General features: G+C 43.6%; 1 protein-coding gene across 9 annotated transcripts in view; it reads left to right on the forward strand.

The window, feature by feature from the left end:
- LOC311018119 (pleckstrin homology domain-containing family A member 7-like) overlaps window positions 1–14,838 on the forward strand; it is a 149,127-nt gene that overhangs the window by 106,416 nt on the left and 27,873 nt on the right. For all 9 annotated transcript variants that reach the window (XR_014597685.1, XR_014597686.1, XM_084016919.1 and 6 more), the window contains 3 exons: window positions 6,756–6,860; window positions 8,413–8,485; window positions 11,696–11,796. Coding sequence is in view for 7 of the 9 variants with exons in the window: in XM_084016919.1 (XP_083873045.1) it covers window positions 6,756–6,860; window positions 8,413–8,485; window positions 11,696–11,796 (279 nt within the window). In the remaining 2 variants the exon portion in view is untranslated. The remainder of the gene's footprint in view (window positions 1–6,755; window positions 6,861–8,412; window positions 8,486–11,695; window positions 11,797–14,838) is intronic.

A 14,838-nucleotide genomic window follows, 5' to 3' on the forward strand; every position in this document is an offset into this window, starting at 1 on the left:
ATTTTGGAGAAGCAGCTCACCTGGGAGGGGGGGACTTCTCTCCCCATCTCATGTGAGGTGGAGAAGGGGGAGAAAGCTTGGCCACACGCGCTGGGTGAGAGCTCAGCACCCGAGTCTATCACTGACGTTTAGCATTTACTCCTGATTACTGTTTGCATGCCGACGAGGCAGGGCGAGTCATGTTCTCCTCATTTCCATAGTTAACCGCTCCTGCTTCAGCTTCTAGCCCGTGGTCGGGAAGCACAGCGGAGACTTTGGTTTGCTCTGCTTTGAATGAAGTTCCACCGCGACAACGCGCACTACTTGCGGAGTGACACGAAGACATGAATCAGAGGCACAAAAACCGTTGACAGCGTGAGCGGTCATTATGACCCGTGCCTTGCCGAAAAGCCGGATTTCCGGATTTATCCGGAAGAATCACATCCCTGATTAGCTCAAAAATGAAACATAACTAACACAGTGGAAAGTCTTTTGAGAAAAATGAAATGATGCAGATATGTTTTTGGTGTACACGAATGAGCACAGCATCGAGCAGTGGAAACGTGGGTTTATTTACTATGAAGTTCGTATTTTTAATTGTTGAAATTAAATCAGCGGTGACAGGCTAGTTGTTTTGATAGCGGCTAAATTAGCATGTTGCGATACTTTGTACAGGGGATCACGTCTGCGCCGAGTAGATGCGCAGAGGGTTGAAACAGCGCTGTCCAGTCTGCTAACAACAAGGTTTCTTTTGCCAGTTACTGTGATTAAACACGAGTTGTTTAATGTTCACAATGTATCGTTTTTCATGGGAAAAATGAGGTGCGTCCCCGGGACGCATGGATAGTGAGTTTAGTGCGTCCTTTCAGATTTTAATGCGTCAGGGACGCAGGACGCGTACCTAGCAACATCACTGGATCGCGCGTGTGTGCGCAATTACGCATAGCGCGTGTTGGCCCCTCTCCACTACACAACACAGCTCGGCTCTACTCTCGTCACCTCTCTGCTGCTGAGCACTGTGGGCCGAGCCGATGCAGTTTATTAATTTCATGAGGTTATTTACTTACCCACGATGAAAAAAATAGCTCTGAATGAATAACAGCTGAGCAGAAGCGCTTGTCGACCGTCGCGGAGAAATACGTGTCTGGTCTGAACTGGGGGGCAGCGGATCATGTGTGATTTCCGTGGCCGTGACGCTTTGCAGCAGCTGGTGTGAACCTGGCGTCATGCCGGCGTTAACCGGGCGGCCGCTGAAGCACCGCGAACGAAGCACGCTTCCTTTCGGCGCCTTTGTTAACCGATAGTGCAGTTCAGACCAGACGCGAAGCGCCGCGATCCTGCGCGGCCGTCTCTCGGCGCAGCGAGCAGAGTGCCAGGGGGATTTGAATGGGACTTAATGTATCGATACTCGTGGCTAAAAAATCGATACTTTCTGTGGAAACAAAATATCGATTTATATCGCAGAATCGATAAAATCACTCAGCCCTATTGTACGCCATCTTGATTCTTGCCTCTCCTTTTGGGAATTATTCATAATATACAGCTAATGCATTCCTTCAAGCTGTCATTGGCTCAGGCAATGTGCTGCTGTCTCCAAAATGATGGATTTTGTTGAAGAATTCCAGTTTGAGCTTCTGAATGCAAACGCAACGGATCTGGTTTTGTGTTCCAATCCTCTCTTTCAGTCTGGCTTCTTCCATTTCTTCCGTTTGCCTTTTTTTGCTCACTCTTTCTCCTCGTCACTTTTCTGTCTTTTAGTCTATATAGACTCTCTTTCACTCACTCACTCGCTCACATGCACACACACATGCACACAGCTCCACAGCGGCGTGAAATCTCACCCTGGCCCATCAACAGGTGCCGCGGGGCTCAGATTGAACATGTGTCATTGGCTGCGGTGCAGAGATGACAGCACATCCATCACGGCGGCCTGTCCCCATTTCCACGTGGCGTGTTTCCTGTCCGCAGCCCTCCCAGGTGCTCCGGCTCATCACCCCTGCCATCGAACAGCAGGGACATAGCACAGAAGCCTCATTCTGACAAGAAAAACTCTCTAATGGAGGACAGATGAGTCATTCACGTCCCCCTTGCACAGCACACCGGCGTCAAGAAATGTATCCACATTTTGAATAAGTCACGTCTATTACGCCTCTGACAGAACATCAGAGAGGAGCGCCGGGACAGACATCAGCCCATTTTTTTCCCACGAGTAATGCCACAATTCTTCTTTGAGCCCTTGCGTTCTCCGATGCTAGATGCATATTTAGTGATGTTGTGTTCATAACCAGTCCGTACAACTACAAAAGTCATTTAGGAGTTCCTGTCATTTCTCGGTTTACGTTCAAGAATGTATGCTGCTTTATCTCCACACCCCGTCAGTTCCCGGCCTCAATACTTGAGAATAGCTTTCTTCTCACTCTTTAACATAAAGTGCCACTTTGAGCATGAAAACCGGCAGATACCACAATGAATCGTTATCCTATGTTTCCCGAGCTGGCTTACTTCTGGTTTGGCCCAATGCTAACTTGATGAGGGATAAAATAACTCAATCACGGGGCTCTTCTAGACCTTCCAGATGTTTTTTGACAGAAATGATCAAATTATGACTGGAAACGAGTCACATCGCGGGTTGTGCGATGTGTGGAACAGTGTATCCACTGTTCCAGTGTTTAAAGCCACAACACTAGCGATTACAAGCACACGGGTAACTGGGACATGCAACACAACTGGGATTTGTCCCGGTGTACCAGGTGACCAGTCCACCACTGAGAGCTAGGTAGGCTGTGGTAAATAAGCTTCACTCAAGATGATTAGATTCTCGTGGTCAATGGCCAAGGTCACTGTGACCTCACAGGCCTAACTTAATAATCCATATGTTAATTATGAATGTATGAATATGTGAATTTATAAAACAGAAAAAGTGATGACATTTTGAAACAGACATGGAGGTAAACTACACCTTGAATGATTAGCGAAGGCAGACAATGCAAGGTGGTCATTCTAGTTCACAATTTACCAGTGAGTCTGTAAAAGGTCAGAAAATAGTCACAACTGACTAGTTGTTTGTTTGATTGATTTTTGGACTTTATTTTGGGACAGAAACATAATCCAAAGTTTAACATGTTAAAGGGATGACACTTATTTCCAACATGATCCTTGGTGTCAACATATAAGACACAGAAACACAAGAACACTGATACGGATGGATGGATAGTTTAGCACTATAAAGTAACCCAAGCTGCCTTGTGCAGCTACACAGATGCTGCTAACTGGAGTTCAACAGGTTGGGATTATGTGTGTAGTGTAGACATACCTCAACCACATTTCTCTTCTTTAATTACCTCGGCGTCCGAGACAAGCGTCGTCGCGCTGGAGACTTGAACCGGCAGCCTCCGGGTTCTAGACTGGTCTCTCTAGGCTTTTAGCTTGTCTGACTGAGTGCCATTAATGTGACAAATAGCTGCTCTGCACCCTGAGTTGCTCACCTACAAGACAGAGTGCCAGGTTGCAGCAGGGACCAACGCTTTTTCCACAAAATTACCCTCAGCCTAAAAATAGACCACCGCATCTCACACACACACACACACACACACACACTGAGCATGCATGGACATACACATTCTGCTTATTTAAAGATAAGGGACCCCAATGTAACAATATTGGAGCCGCTCACCGTCTTTGCATCATGCTTGGTCAACCAGCTTCCCTCTAATTAGCGAGTATTCGCTGTATTCCCGCTGTGGACGCCTCCCAGTGCTGCTGCCAGTCCACACACACACACACACACACACTCAAGCAGCCGTCACACCAAATATCTTAAATTATAATAACAGTGTGTGTGTGTGTGTGTGTGTGTGGTATATAAGTATGTTTTCTGGCTTATACTATGAGCATGCACACACACATACACACACACACACAGACACACACACAATAATAATGTGTTTGTGTGTGCAAGTCATGGTTTGCTGAGAGAGAGAGAGAGAGAGAGGGAACCAACGTCCATGCATTTCTTTAATGTGTGTAATGAAAGATGAATTGCCGTCAGATGAGCCACAGATGTTGTACATTCACACAGATGTCAGAATGATATGTTAACGCGCCGGAACCAAAGAGTTATAGACCGCTAATAGATCTGGGCGGGGCAGATAGTTCCTTCCAATATCATTTCAGCTGTTTTTGGTATGACTCTTTGACATGGTACAGAATGAGCTATAACTATGACCAATCCATAAAAATAATCAGCCAATTAATTGATAAGAGAAATAATTGTTAGTTCTCGCCCTCGTGGCTGCCTAAAAGATCGGGAAGGAAATCGTAGACAAGCCAGTGAGATCAATACATCAGTTACCATTTTATAATAATTAAATGTAGTCTGGCCATCTAAAAAGCGTTTGTCTGTATGACCACGGCTGTCCAACCTTCATGATGTGGCTGTGCCATCTCACCGTCTGTGACACGTTGAAGGGATGAGCTTCATCTTAAAGGGCAGACTCCCACAGTACGAGGTGATGAGGAAACCCCTCACATCACACCTTACAGGTTCCTGAGCTGCAGCCTGGACTACGTCTGCTCTAGTTCTCTAATGAACCCGTGAGTGAGACGGGTAGGTGACAGTGAGACAGGAGGGGGTTAGGTAGATACGTGATTCCTAGAATTCCAATTCTTCATTTGTCTCCTTTATTTTAGTTTGTTTTGTCTTTAATTCATTTAATAATTTATTTATTTTCATTATTTATGGCCTTTATTTTTAATACATTTTCTTTTGGCTTACTATTTTTTCCGCACTGTTCTTAAAATGCAACCCATTCCATATTGTTGCAAACTTCTCTCAGTAAAACTATTTGAAGAATAACTTTTCAATCACTCATTGATATTCAAATCCCTTGGCTGGTTTCTCTGTGATGTGTGTGAGTTTTTTTGCTCTCTGATTTGGCTTCAGTATTTGGTCTCAGTATCAAATCAGCTGCATGCATGGCAGTGATGTCACAACAGTAAAACTACAGTTAGAAGACGAGCTTCCTTTCATCTCAGTCAGTCTTATTTAGAAGTTTGTTGGCCTTTAATGGTGTTTCGCTCCGCTCCCCTTCAGCTCAGACATCAACAGTAATGATTGTGCCAGAATCCTCTAATTACCACTTTCATGAGCAGAGGCCGCTGTCGCTGCTTAGCATACGTGACGTAGTGTCACTTTTCCAGTACTCAGTAGGGATTATTGCCTCCACCATGGCTCTCTGCAGGAACAGCGTAACAGCACTGTGTAAACCACAGCAGCGGTGCTGACGGAGTTACAGTGTTTACCTGGGAGGGAACCCGGCATGAGCAGCTGGAACCGCTGTATGAGCAGCTAGCGGGTGGAGCATGCTAACACACAGGCGGTCCAGGTATGTCAACCAAGCACAGAGAAGCTCAGACACCAACACACACAGAGGGAGAGCAGCTTTATTCCTCCTCAGGAAGACATTAATCCACTTGCAAATATGTGTTTGCTGCTGTTTTAATATTCTGAATGAACATTCATTGTTGTCGAGGGGCCTCTCATTAAAATCCTGTTTGTTCATAATTTCAGTTTATTTGGTGAATGAGTTTGTGCTTTATTCAAAGTTCACAGACAGTTGGACAAGGAGCTTCAGTGTTTAATGAAACCAAACTTTTTGGGGGCAACATTTTCATCACAACACTTGAATTCTTTATGCAGTAGCGTTTTTCAGGCCAAGGGCCCCTTGGCTGATAGTGACGCGGTGGAGGGACCCCTATTACATATCCTATAACATTGTGTTGTTTAAAAAAAAACGGTCAGTAATGATGTGTCGTGCAGCCTATATTACCAGGTATACAAGTATTTTGTAAAAAATAAAATAGTTATTGTTGACAGATTCGTATTGTAATTCTATATTGGCATTTCTACATCACAATTTCACCTCATAACATTGAATAAATAGGAATATTTATATTTGCTTATTATAGGTTGTATTCATGTTAATGTGTATTCTTGGACATATTTACATTTTTGTAAGAAATAAAGTTTGGGATCGGATCATTCCCGTTGAAGATCTCTGCAGTAAATGGTTAAGGTTAAAGGTTAGGGTTAGGCAGCCTTATCAGTAATGCTGGTCTTTCAATGCACACGCTTGGATCATTTCCCATCTTGGGGCAGCTTATTGCAGTCTGTTACTGCTGACACTGAAAAGCATTTGGGAGTTATTTCCTCACTCTTTGATGCTAAACGTTCATGTTGACTGGGCAGACTTTCCAGCAGATGTCTGTGTCAGTCGAACCAGCGACCTGTAGGTCACAAGCCCACTTTCCCAACCTGATAGTCTGTAGAGGCTTTGTCAATTTTGGACAAATGTCATGGCAACGAAGGCTGGCACTCTCATGGACGTCTAGTGGAAAATTGGCTGTAGTAAAATAATGACTGTAATTATGAAATAACTGGGGAAGTAAAAGGTCCCACAAAAGAGATAATAATGGTGTGTGTGTGTGTGTGTGTGTGTGTGAGAAAGGTCCGATGAGACACAGACAACCTGTTTCCAAGGGTTGTCCCTCTCACTTTTGGTTCGGGTATTTTTTGGAAACAGAAAATAAATGCTCTTGTGTTACGTTGCTCTCTAACGAGATTGCAACGTAACACACAACAGCTAGCTAAGTAGCTAAATGATCATCCCTTAGTGTACTGAACATATGCAGTCCATACAATTGTTGAATATCAGCCACCACTGAGGCCTTTGGTCATGAGTCCTTACATTGAAACCTTCTATGCTCGTGTGTTTCAGGGATCCCGGTCCAGTGGCAAGGTGCACAGCTTTGGGAAAAGAGAGCAAGCCATCAGAAGGAATCCCAACGTCCCAGTGGTGGTCCGAGGATGGCTGTACAAACAGGTCAGGAAACACGCACAGCCCCATTACCTTTCCATGCAAAACAGTGTTTTCTGATGGCTAAGGTAAGCTCCCACCACCCACCTGACGGGGTGCACTGGTCTGGTGTGACACCTGTAGGACAGCCGCCGCAGGCAAGCTGTTAAACTCCAGGAATCCTGGCTGGCAATCCAATCCAATTTATTTAAATAGCACGGTTTTAACAAACACAGAGTTTCCAAAGTGCTGCACAACAAGATAAAACACAATAGATAACACAATAGAAACACAAAAAAGATGAATGCTAATACTAATAAAATAAAATAAAGCTTACTCTGGTGCGGAGGATGGTGCTCAATTTGCACAAAGATAACCACAAATATAGGAAAAAAGCATCAATATGGCAGATTTAGGTTTCCAGTTGAAAGCGGAAGGGTGTTATACTGTAAATGTCTTTTAATTAATTTCATTTCACCAAGACAATCCATTCCACATCCCTACTGCTTTACAGGGAGTCCCGGGTGCATTAAAAACCAAATCATCTATATTATAATGTCAAGAGTTGCCTTCATTTATTGAACAAGGGTGTTAACCAATTATTATCTACAGTGTCAATGGTCTCAATAAATCAAATAATTTTTCTTCATTCCCGTCTCAGTCCAAAATCCTAAAATATTCAGTTTACAGTGATATAAAATAGAGAAATCCTCACATTGTGATGCTGGAACCAGAGAGCAATGACTTACATGGGATGTATCATGAAAAACTAATTTCAGGCATTGTGCAACTGGAGTTCAGTTTGTAGGGTGCCTCAACAGAAGAACACAGTAAGAACACTCTTATTGAAATACTGCCTTAAATAGAATGTTGTTACTTTATTATCTAATTTAACCTTGAGACGTCCTCGTCTCTAATACAAGGCTAGCGGGATGAGTTCCAGCATCGCATCCTCCAGTGGCCTACTTTAATTTTTTTCTTGATTTATATCTTTCTGTTTGGCAATATAGAGCACCTGCTGTTGTATTATTTGAAGTACTACTTAAAATATCTGTACTTGGCCTCGTCCCACTGAAAAAGGCTTGGCATCGCTACAAGACAATTATACTTTAATCACAGGCAGGAAGGCACACGCATGCACATTAATATACACATGCATTTACACACACTAACTACACACACAGGCACACACTATCACAAATACACAGCAAGTCATTTAGTCGGGCGCACGGCGCTCCAGAGAAGAAGAAGAAGGAGTGTGTATCTGTGTTTGCTGTGATTACATTCCTTCTGCAGCTCCTCTTCAAACGCTGCGTCTTCAGCCAGAGAACATAAAAGACAAAGCAGCCGTGGCGAGATTGTCGAGCCAGTGGACGAGGACAAACGATGGCTCCTCTCCTCCCTCTCTTTATCTCTGCTCCTAATCACCTCACGTTTCCTCTCTGTTTCCCTCCTGTATGTCCTCGCTACCCTTTCTCATCATCTCTACTCGTTCTTATTGTCTGCTCTCATCTGTGCTACTTTCACTCTCCTCCATTCATTCACTACTTACTCACACTCTTTATCCTCCTGTCTGCAGGACAGCTCTGGGATGCGTCTCTGGAAGAGGAAGTGGTTCGTCTTGGCTGATTTCTGTCTGTTCTATTACAAGGGTGAGTCTTTGTGTCTGTGTGTGGGCCGTGGAGGAAATGGTTGAAATGCCCACTTCCCTGTTCCACCTCTTGCCTCTTTGTGTTTTTTCACTCCCCCCTGCAATCATACATTCAGGAAAGGACCAAATCACAAAAACACCTTAAAATATGATCCAATTCAAATCACTAGCACTTCACAACGCCTTCCAGGTGTGTTATAAGCTTCACGTGTGGGCTCTATCAAATGGCTGCTGTATTAGACTGGATCTTATTCTGCAGGTGTGTCTCTGGTGTCGTTTGGAAAAGACAGATCAGAAGGTATCAAAAGAATGGGATTCACTGTTGAGTACGTTATTTTAACAATATATTTTCATATTACTACAAAATATAGCCCTATCACATTTGAGTGTCACGATTTTCAATAATTGATCTTGACCTTGAAGTCAAAACCAGGATCGACGATTCCGAATTACAGATTTTTTTCTTTCCACTCCCGCCTGCTTTCACGTGGTCGAACACATGTGGACATCAATTATTGGCATTACATATTAAAGAAATGATTTAAAATTCACCATATAGCCTTGGTGTAGCACATTTGAAAGGAATATTGCATATTTTAAAGAAGAATTAGAAAATGTAAATGCAGTTTTAAAGGCATAAAACCATGATCTGTTTGTGACTGAGATCTATGAGAATAATGACGCATCATAACAAGAAAGCTTCCTTGTAATAACAATACACTATTTCTGTTCCCTCAGTGAGAGGTGGCTCTGTACAGCCCCATGCATTTTAAATCCTTCCGAGTGTACCCGTGCTTATCATCCATTATCATCCACATACTCAATATTAGCAGCATCTTGCCGTCTCTCAACCCGAGCATGAAGTAGAACTCAATTATTAATAATTTCCGTCTCTGTGCATTCTTCCCTCACTCAAACATGACTTACACATGATAAGAAGAAAGATAAGTGACGCTTTATTACATGAAAGCTTTCAAGTTTTTTACAAGAAAAATAGTATATTCTTATGAGAAAAAAGGTGATACATTTGTGTGTCATAAAAAGATGGAAATATTGAAATCTATTGAATTTGAAGAAAGATTTGTTTCTATTTAAAAATCACACATAAATAATGTAACATACCTTCTCTTTCTTGGCTTTAGATTGAGGGAAATAAAAACCACCAGGGGTAAATATTTGTCTGGAGATGAATCAAATACATGCCGGTACAGGAAATATGACGGCTTTAAATAACACAACGGTTTGGACAACGTGCAAACGTTTGAATTGATTGTGATCATGCTGCATTTAAAGTGAGCTGCAGCTGAAAAAGGAGCCTGTGATCCAATCAGGACAGGCCTTACTTAATGTGATCTTCTCAGTGAGTTACAACTCAAACACACACTGGGCTACATCACACACTCGCTCACCATCGGTCTCCATGACCTGTCTGCCTTTATCTGCCTCTCCACACCTTCCTTTTCATCTCTGTGTTTAACCCAACCTTTTGGGACAAGCTCCTCTGTCTGCTCGCCTCCAAGGATAAAATCAATTCTCCTTTGTTTCTTCCCTCTCTTTTATCCCTCTTTCTCTCTCAGCTCCACCGTTTCTCCTCTCACCATGAAATCACTTGATCCATCTTAGCATCACTCCTCCCCCTCCCTTCATCTCCCCACAAAACATTTGAGAAGGAAGAAATAAAGAAAGGAAGGGAGTTAAATTTATCATCAGACGATCAATTTAACGTTTCACCCATCTTTCAATTTAAAAAGCTGCTGTGATTTCAGCTTCTGAAATGGGAAGACACTCTTCTGTTGTGTATGATAGTAATCTGAGTTCCTTCAGGTGTTGAACTGAAAGCACTAAAATAAATCTGCAGATTTAACGATAATGAAAATGATTCTTAGTTAAAGCCCTCAATAAGAGAAGAGTTATTTTCTTCCTTTCTGGTGAAACCTTTCCAGAAAATGTGTTGGACGCATGATGTCCGTATTTCTTAATGCATGGACAAGTCTCTCCCTATGTCTCCCTTATGTCTCTTACTGCCCTGTAAAGGACACACACACACACACACACACACACACACACACACACACACACACACCGTCCTGAAACTGTCAATTAATTGAATAGAAAAAACCCTTTAACGAGGACAAAATAGAGACTTATCATGGTCTGATCTCTATGTGTGTGTGTGTGTGTGTGTGTGTGTGTGTGTGTGTCTGTGTGTGTGTTTGTACATGTAAGTGAGACAGACCGGGCAAAGCAGATAAAAAGAACTCCCACCATTTAAGGAATGTCTCCTCCAAAGGTCCTTGAATTATTTTTAACCAATTAGCACTTTAATCCACAGCGCCGCGTCATCACCTCACACACACACACACACACACACACACACACACACACACACACACACACACACACACAGGTGCCGTGCACACATATTTTCATACCCTTACTAAATGTTACGATGTGGTAATATTTGTGTACACACACACACACACACACACACACATTCTAGCATGCTGTCACAATGTTCACTGGAAAACAAATACTGTAGATATGTATTAATAGAGGTGTGAACTCATTAAGATAGGACTGTGTGTGTGTGTGTGTGTGTGTGTGTGTGTGTGTGTGTGTTGTGCTTTATATCTTTGTGAGAGTGAGGATGCTTCTGGAAAGTTTGGGCAGTCCTCACTTCTTCAAAGGGCTGTTTGAGGGTTAAGAGTCTAGGTTTATGTGGAGCTAAAAGGTTGAGGACTGCATTATGTCAATGAAGGTCCTTACAAATATAGAAGGACGTGTGTGTGTGTGTGTGTGTGTGTGTGTGTGTGTGTGTGTGTGTGTGTGTGTGTGTGTGTGTGTGTGTGTGACTATGATCTCAGTATGTGACCCGGATGGGGCAGACACACAGGAATGGCGGCCGGCTGCCAGTTGGACCAGACCAGCTTTGACTCTGTGACACTGGCATATCAGTGGTCATTTACTGTTTGGCACAACGCGGCGGTGTGAATGACGGCATACGGCCGCCGTGTGTTTATGTGAGTGGTATGATACTGGTGGCAGGCAGGGATGGAATGAGTGGGTGATGAGTGATATTTAATCTCTTGTGCTTTCAGTTGCTCCATATCTCACCTTCCTCACCCTGATTATCTACTCCCTCCCTGCCTTTCTCTCTCTCTCTCTCTCTCTCTCCCTCTCTCTCTCTCTCTCTCTCTCTCTCTCTCTCCAGACAGCAGAGAGGAATCGGTCCTGGGCAGTATTCCTCTGCCAAGCTATGTCATTTCATCCGTAGGACCTGAGGACCACATCAGCCGCAAGTATGCCTTCAAGGTACGCCTCTCTGTTCTTCTCTACTCATATCTGTGAATCACCACTCTGGTGGGATTGTTTCTTTGGTTGGGGGTGTGTGGGGGGGGGGGGGATTTCAGATTAAAAATAAAACAAGGAATGATTCCTTCCATAATGAAGAAGAAATGCAGCACAGGTGACTGAAGTCAGATGGTTCAACCAATCACAACCCTTAAAATCCAAAGCAGGAATAGGAACAAAAACAATTCAAAATAGAATTACACATGTTTTTTTTGTTTTCTTAAAGCTAATCCTAAAAACGTGTGTATCCAACGTGATTGAGGCGCAGACAGGATTCTTCTAGGGTGTAAATAAAGCAGGGACGTCCCGGCCACTCTGAACTCCATTTGATGGTGTTGACACGCGATGCATCAAGTCATTCTAAATTCAAGAGATGTTTTCCCCCATATGCTGAAACAGTATATCCACCGTGCTATTCAAAGCAGATGAGATGCGCGTTTCCACCAAGTGATTCATAATGTTCATGACAGAGACCTATACAGCTGCCTCTTTACAACATAATACTAGCATTACACGCGTGTCCACCAGCAGGGTTGGTGGCAAGCCACTATCCCTCTTTTTGCTGTTGTCTGAGCATTTAATGAGTTGCATAACTTTGCATTGTGCCTTTAACAAACATTCCTGTTTGCTTGCTGCTCAACAGGCGTGTTTATGAGATCCTCTAGTAATTGGGACTCGCTGCAATGACAACACGTCTTGAGGTTGATTGCTTTTTCAGCAGTCGCCTAATTGACATGGCAGTTTGTGGAAAACAATATGTATGATTTTTGAACAGCAGTTAATAAAACAGATCCACATCTGCATACAATCATAATCCTGCCTAACCACCCACACAGCCTAACCTCCGCTTTGTGCAGCACTCACCACCTGTTCTCGTGATGTCTATTACCACCCAGTGTCTGTCAGTGTCTTTATGGAGACGGACAAGCTCCTCTGGAATGGCATGAAGTGTCTCCATTCCCTGAGGGACTGAAGTCCTTTTTGAGTCATGCTCGGTACGTGTGTGAAAACTTCTGAGCCATGTATTTATATATATATATATATATATATATATATATATATATATATATATATATATATATACACACATACATGTTTACCTAGTTATTAAAGAAAAGAAAGGCGTTGGTTGATGGTCAGACCTCAAGACCTTTCCCCCTGTGGTTCCCAACACAAGATCAGGCCAGCTAGAAATTCTGTTATCATCAAAGGCAGAAGAATGTAAAGAGGCAAACTGTAGAGCTCTGGCAGCATTCAGAGATTCCATGTGTGGAGGCTGTGAATGGGCCGTGAATCCAGCCATAAACCCGGCTAACAAGCTCTCCCAGGCTGGGCAACATCAGTGACAGGATTGAGGCATTCTAGGAGGAATCGAGGCCATCAAAAAGCAGTTGAGCTCGGCACGCAGGGGTCCTGGACTAAGTGGGAGCTACCCAAGAGGAAAGTGACATTGGTAGAGAGTCTCTACTGTGAATAGTCGTCCCTCACCAGCAGGCCCTGGGGCAGCCAGGGGAAAACAGCTCTCATCTGAGGTCGGTATAGGTGTTGTTCAGATGGGACCCCAAACCATGTCCCACAGGCCAACACCACGACATGATGGTTGATGTTGGATGGAAGCTGCAGTTTCCAAATGTGGCCCCTCCCTCTCTATATATCCAGACATTGTGTTATGGAGCCCAGAAGTCAAGAAGATAATCCTGATGGAGTTTACAGTGAATCTGGCTTTTAGACTATATAGCTTCTTGGCTATGATATGAGTCTACTATTAAAGTAAATAAAGACAAATATTTATAAATATAAATGTAATTGCATGGTTAAATCACACACCTGTAATGTGAGCAGACTTGCAAAAAAGGGTATTTTGTTGGAATATTGTTTTTCTTTACTATACTAAATTAGCATAATTCAATTCTAATTATTTTATGTGCAAGATATGTGGTTTTGAAACATCTCAAGCCTGGCAATAGTAGGGAATTTAAGTTAAATGTTAGTTTCGACCTTTTAAAGAGCAGTGTTGTTTTTGAGGACCTCCACTGGTTTGACGTCTCACCTTGGTGATGTGGAAGTGTACTCCAGTAAAAAGTGATGTCACACTTCTGCCAGCACACAACTCTGGGTGCTGTCAGAGGTAAAAGGCATGAAACCATCAACCACTGAAACACTGGTTTTAATCATTAATGTCTGAATGTTGAAGTGAACTCTGAGATTCTACTCCAACAAAAGTAACCCGTCATACTTGAGATTGATAACTTCCCTGCTGCAGTAAAACACACAAAGTGGTTCATACCAGGTTCAAACAAACTCCCATTTAATAGCATTTAAGATGCTGAAAAACTGCAGCAGGACCAGTACACCACCCAAACACAGGCCGGTAACTGCAGCAGGACCAGTACACCACCCAAACACAGGCCTGTAACAGCAGCAGGACCAGTACACCACCCAAACACAGGCCTTTAACTGCAGCAGGACCAGTACACCACCCAAACACAGGCCGGTAACTGCAGCAGGACCAGTACACCACCCAAACACAGGCCGGTAACTGCAGCAGGACCAGTACACCACCCAAACACAGGCCTGTAACAGTAGCAGGACCAGTACACCACCCAAACACAGGCCTGTAACAGCAGCAGGACCAGTACACCACCCAAACACAGGCCTGTAACAGCAGCAGGACCAGTACACCACCCAAACAAGCCTGATGGGGTGGGTATCACATACGGGTGGTTCGCTGAGTGAATGCTGCTCTCATTGACGACCAAATCAACCTCTACACATCACGACACCACAGATGAAGCCTCCGACCCCCCCCACCCCCACCCCCACCCGTGCTCACTGAATGCTCTCCCCTCTCTTGTTCCCATTGGTTGGCTGCCTGACTGGGACTTCCCTCTCTCCCTGTGAGTGTGTCGCGTCGCCCAGTGACAGTCCTCCCATAAATAGGTATTCTGCCCTCTCTCATGCTCTTCGCTTTGCCACATGTGAACGTTTTTTATATATATATCC

The sequence above is a fragment of the Eutrigla gurnardus genome (genome assembly GCF_963514095.1).
Source record: "Eutrigla gurnardus genome assembly, chromosome: 9".
NCBI lineage: Eukaryota > Metazoa > Chordata > Actinopteri > Perciformes > Triglidae > Eutrigla > Eutrigla gurnardus.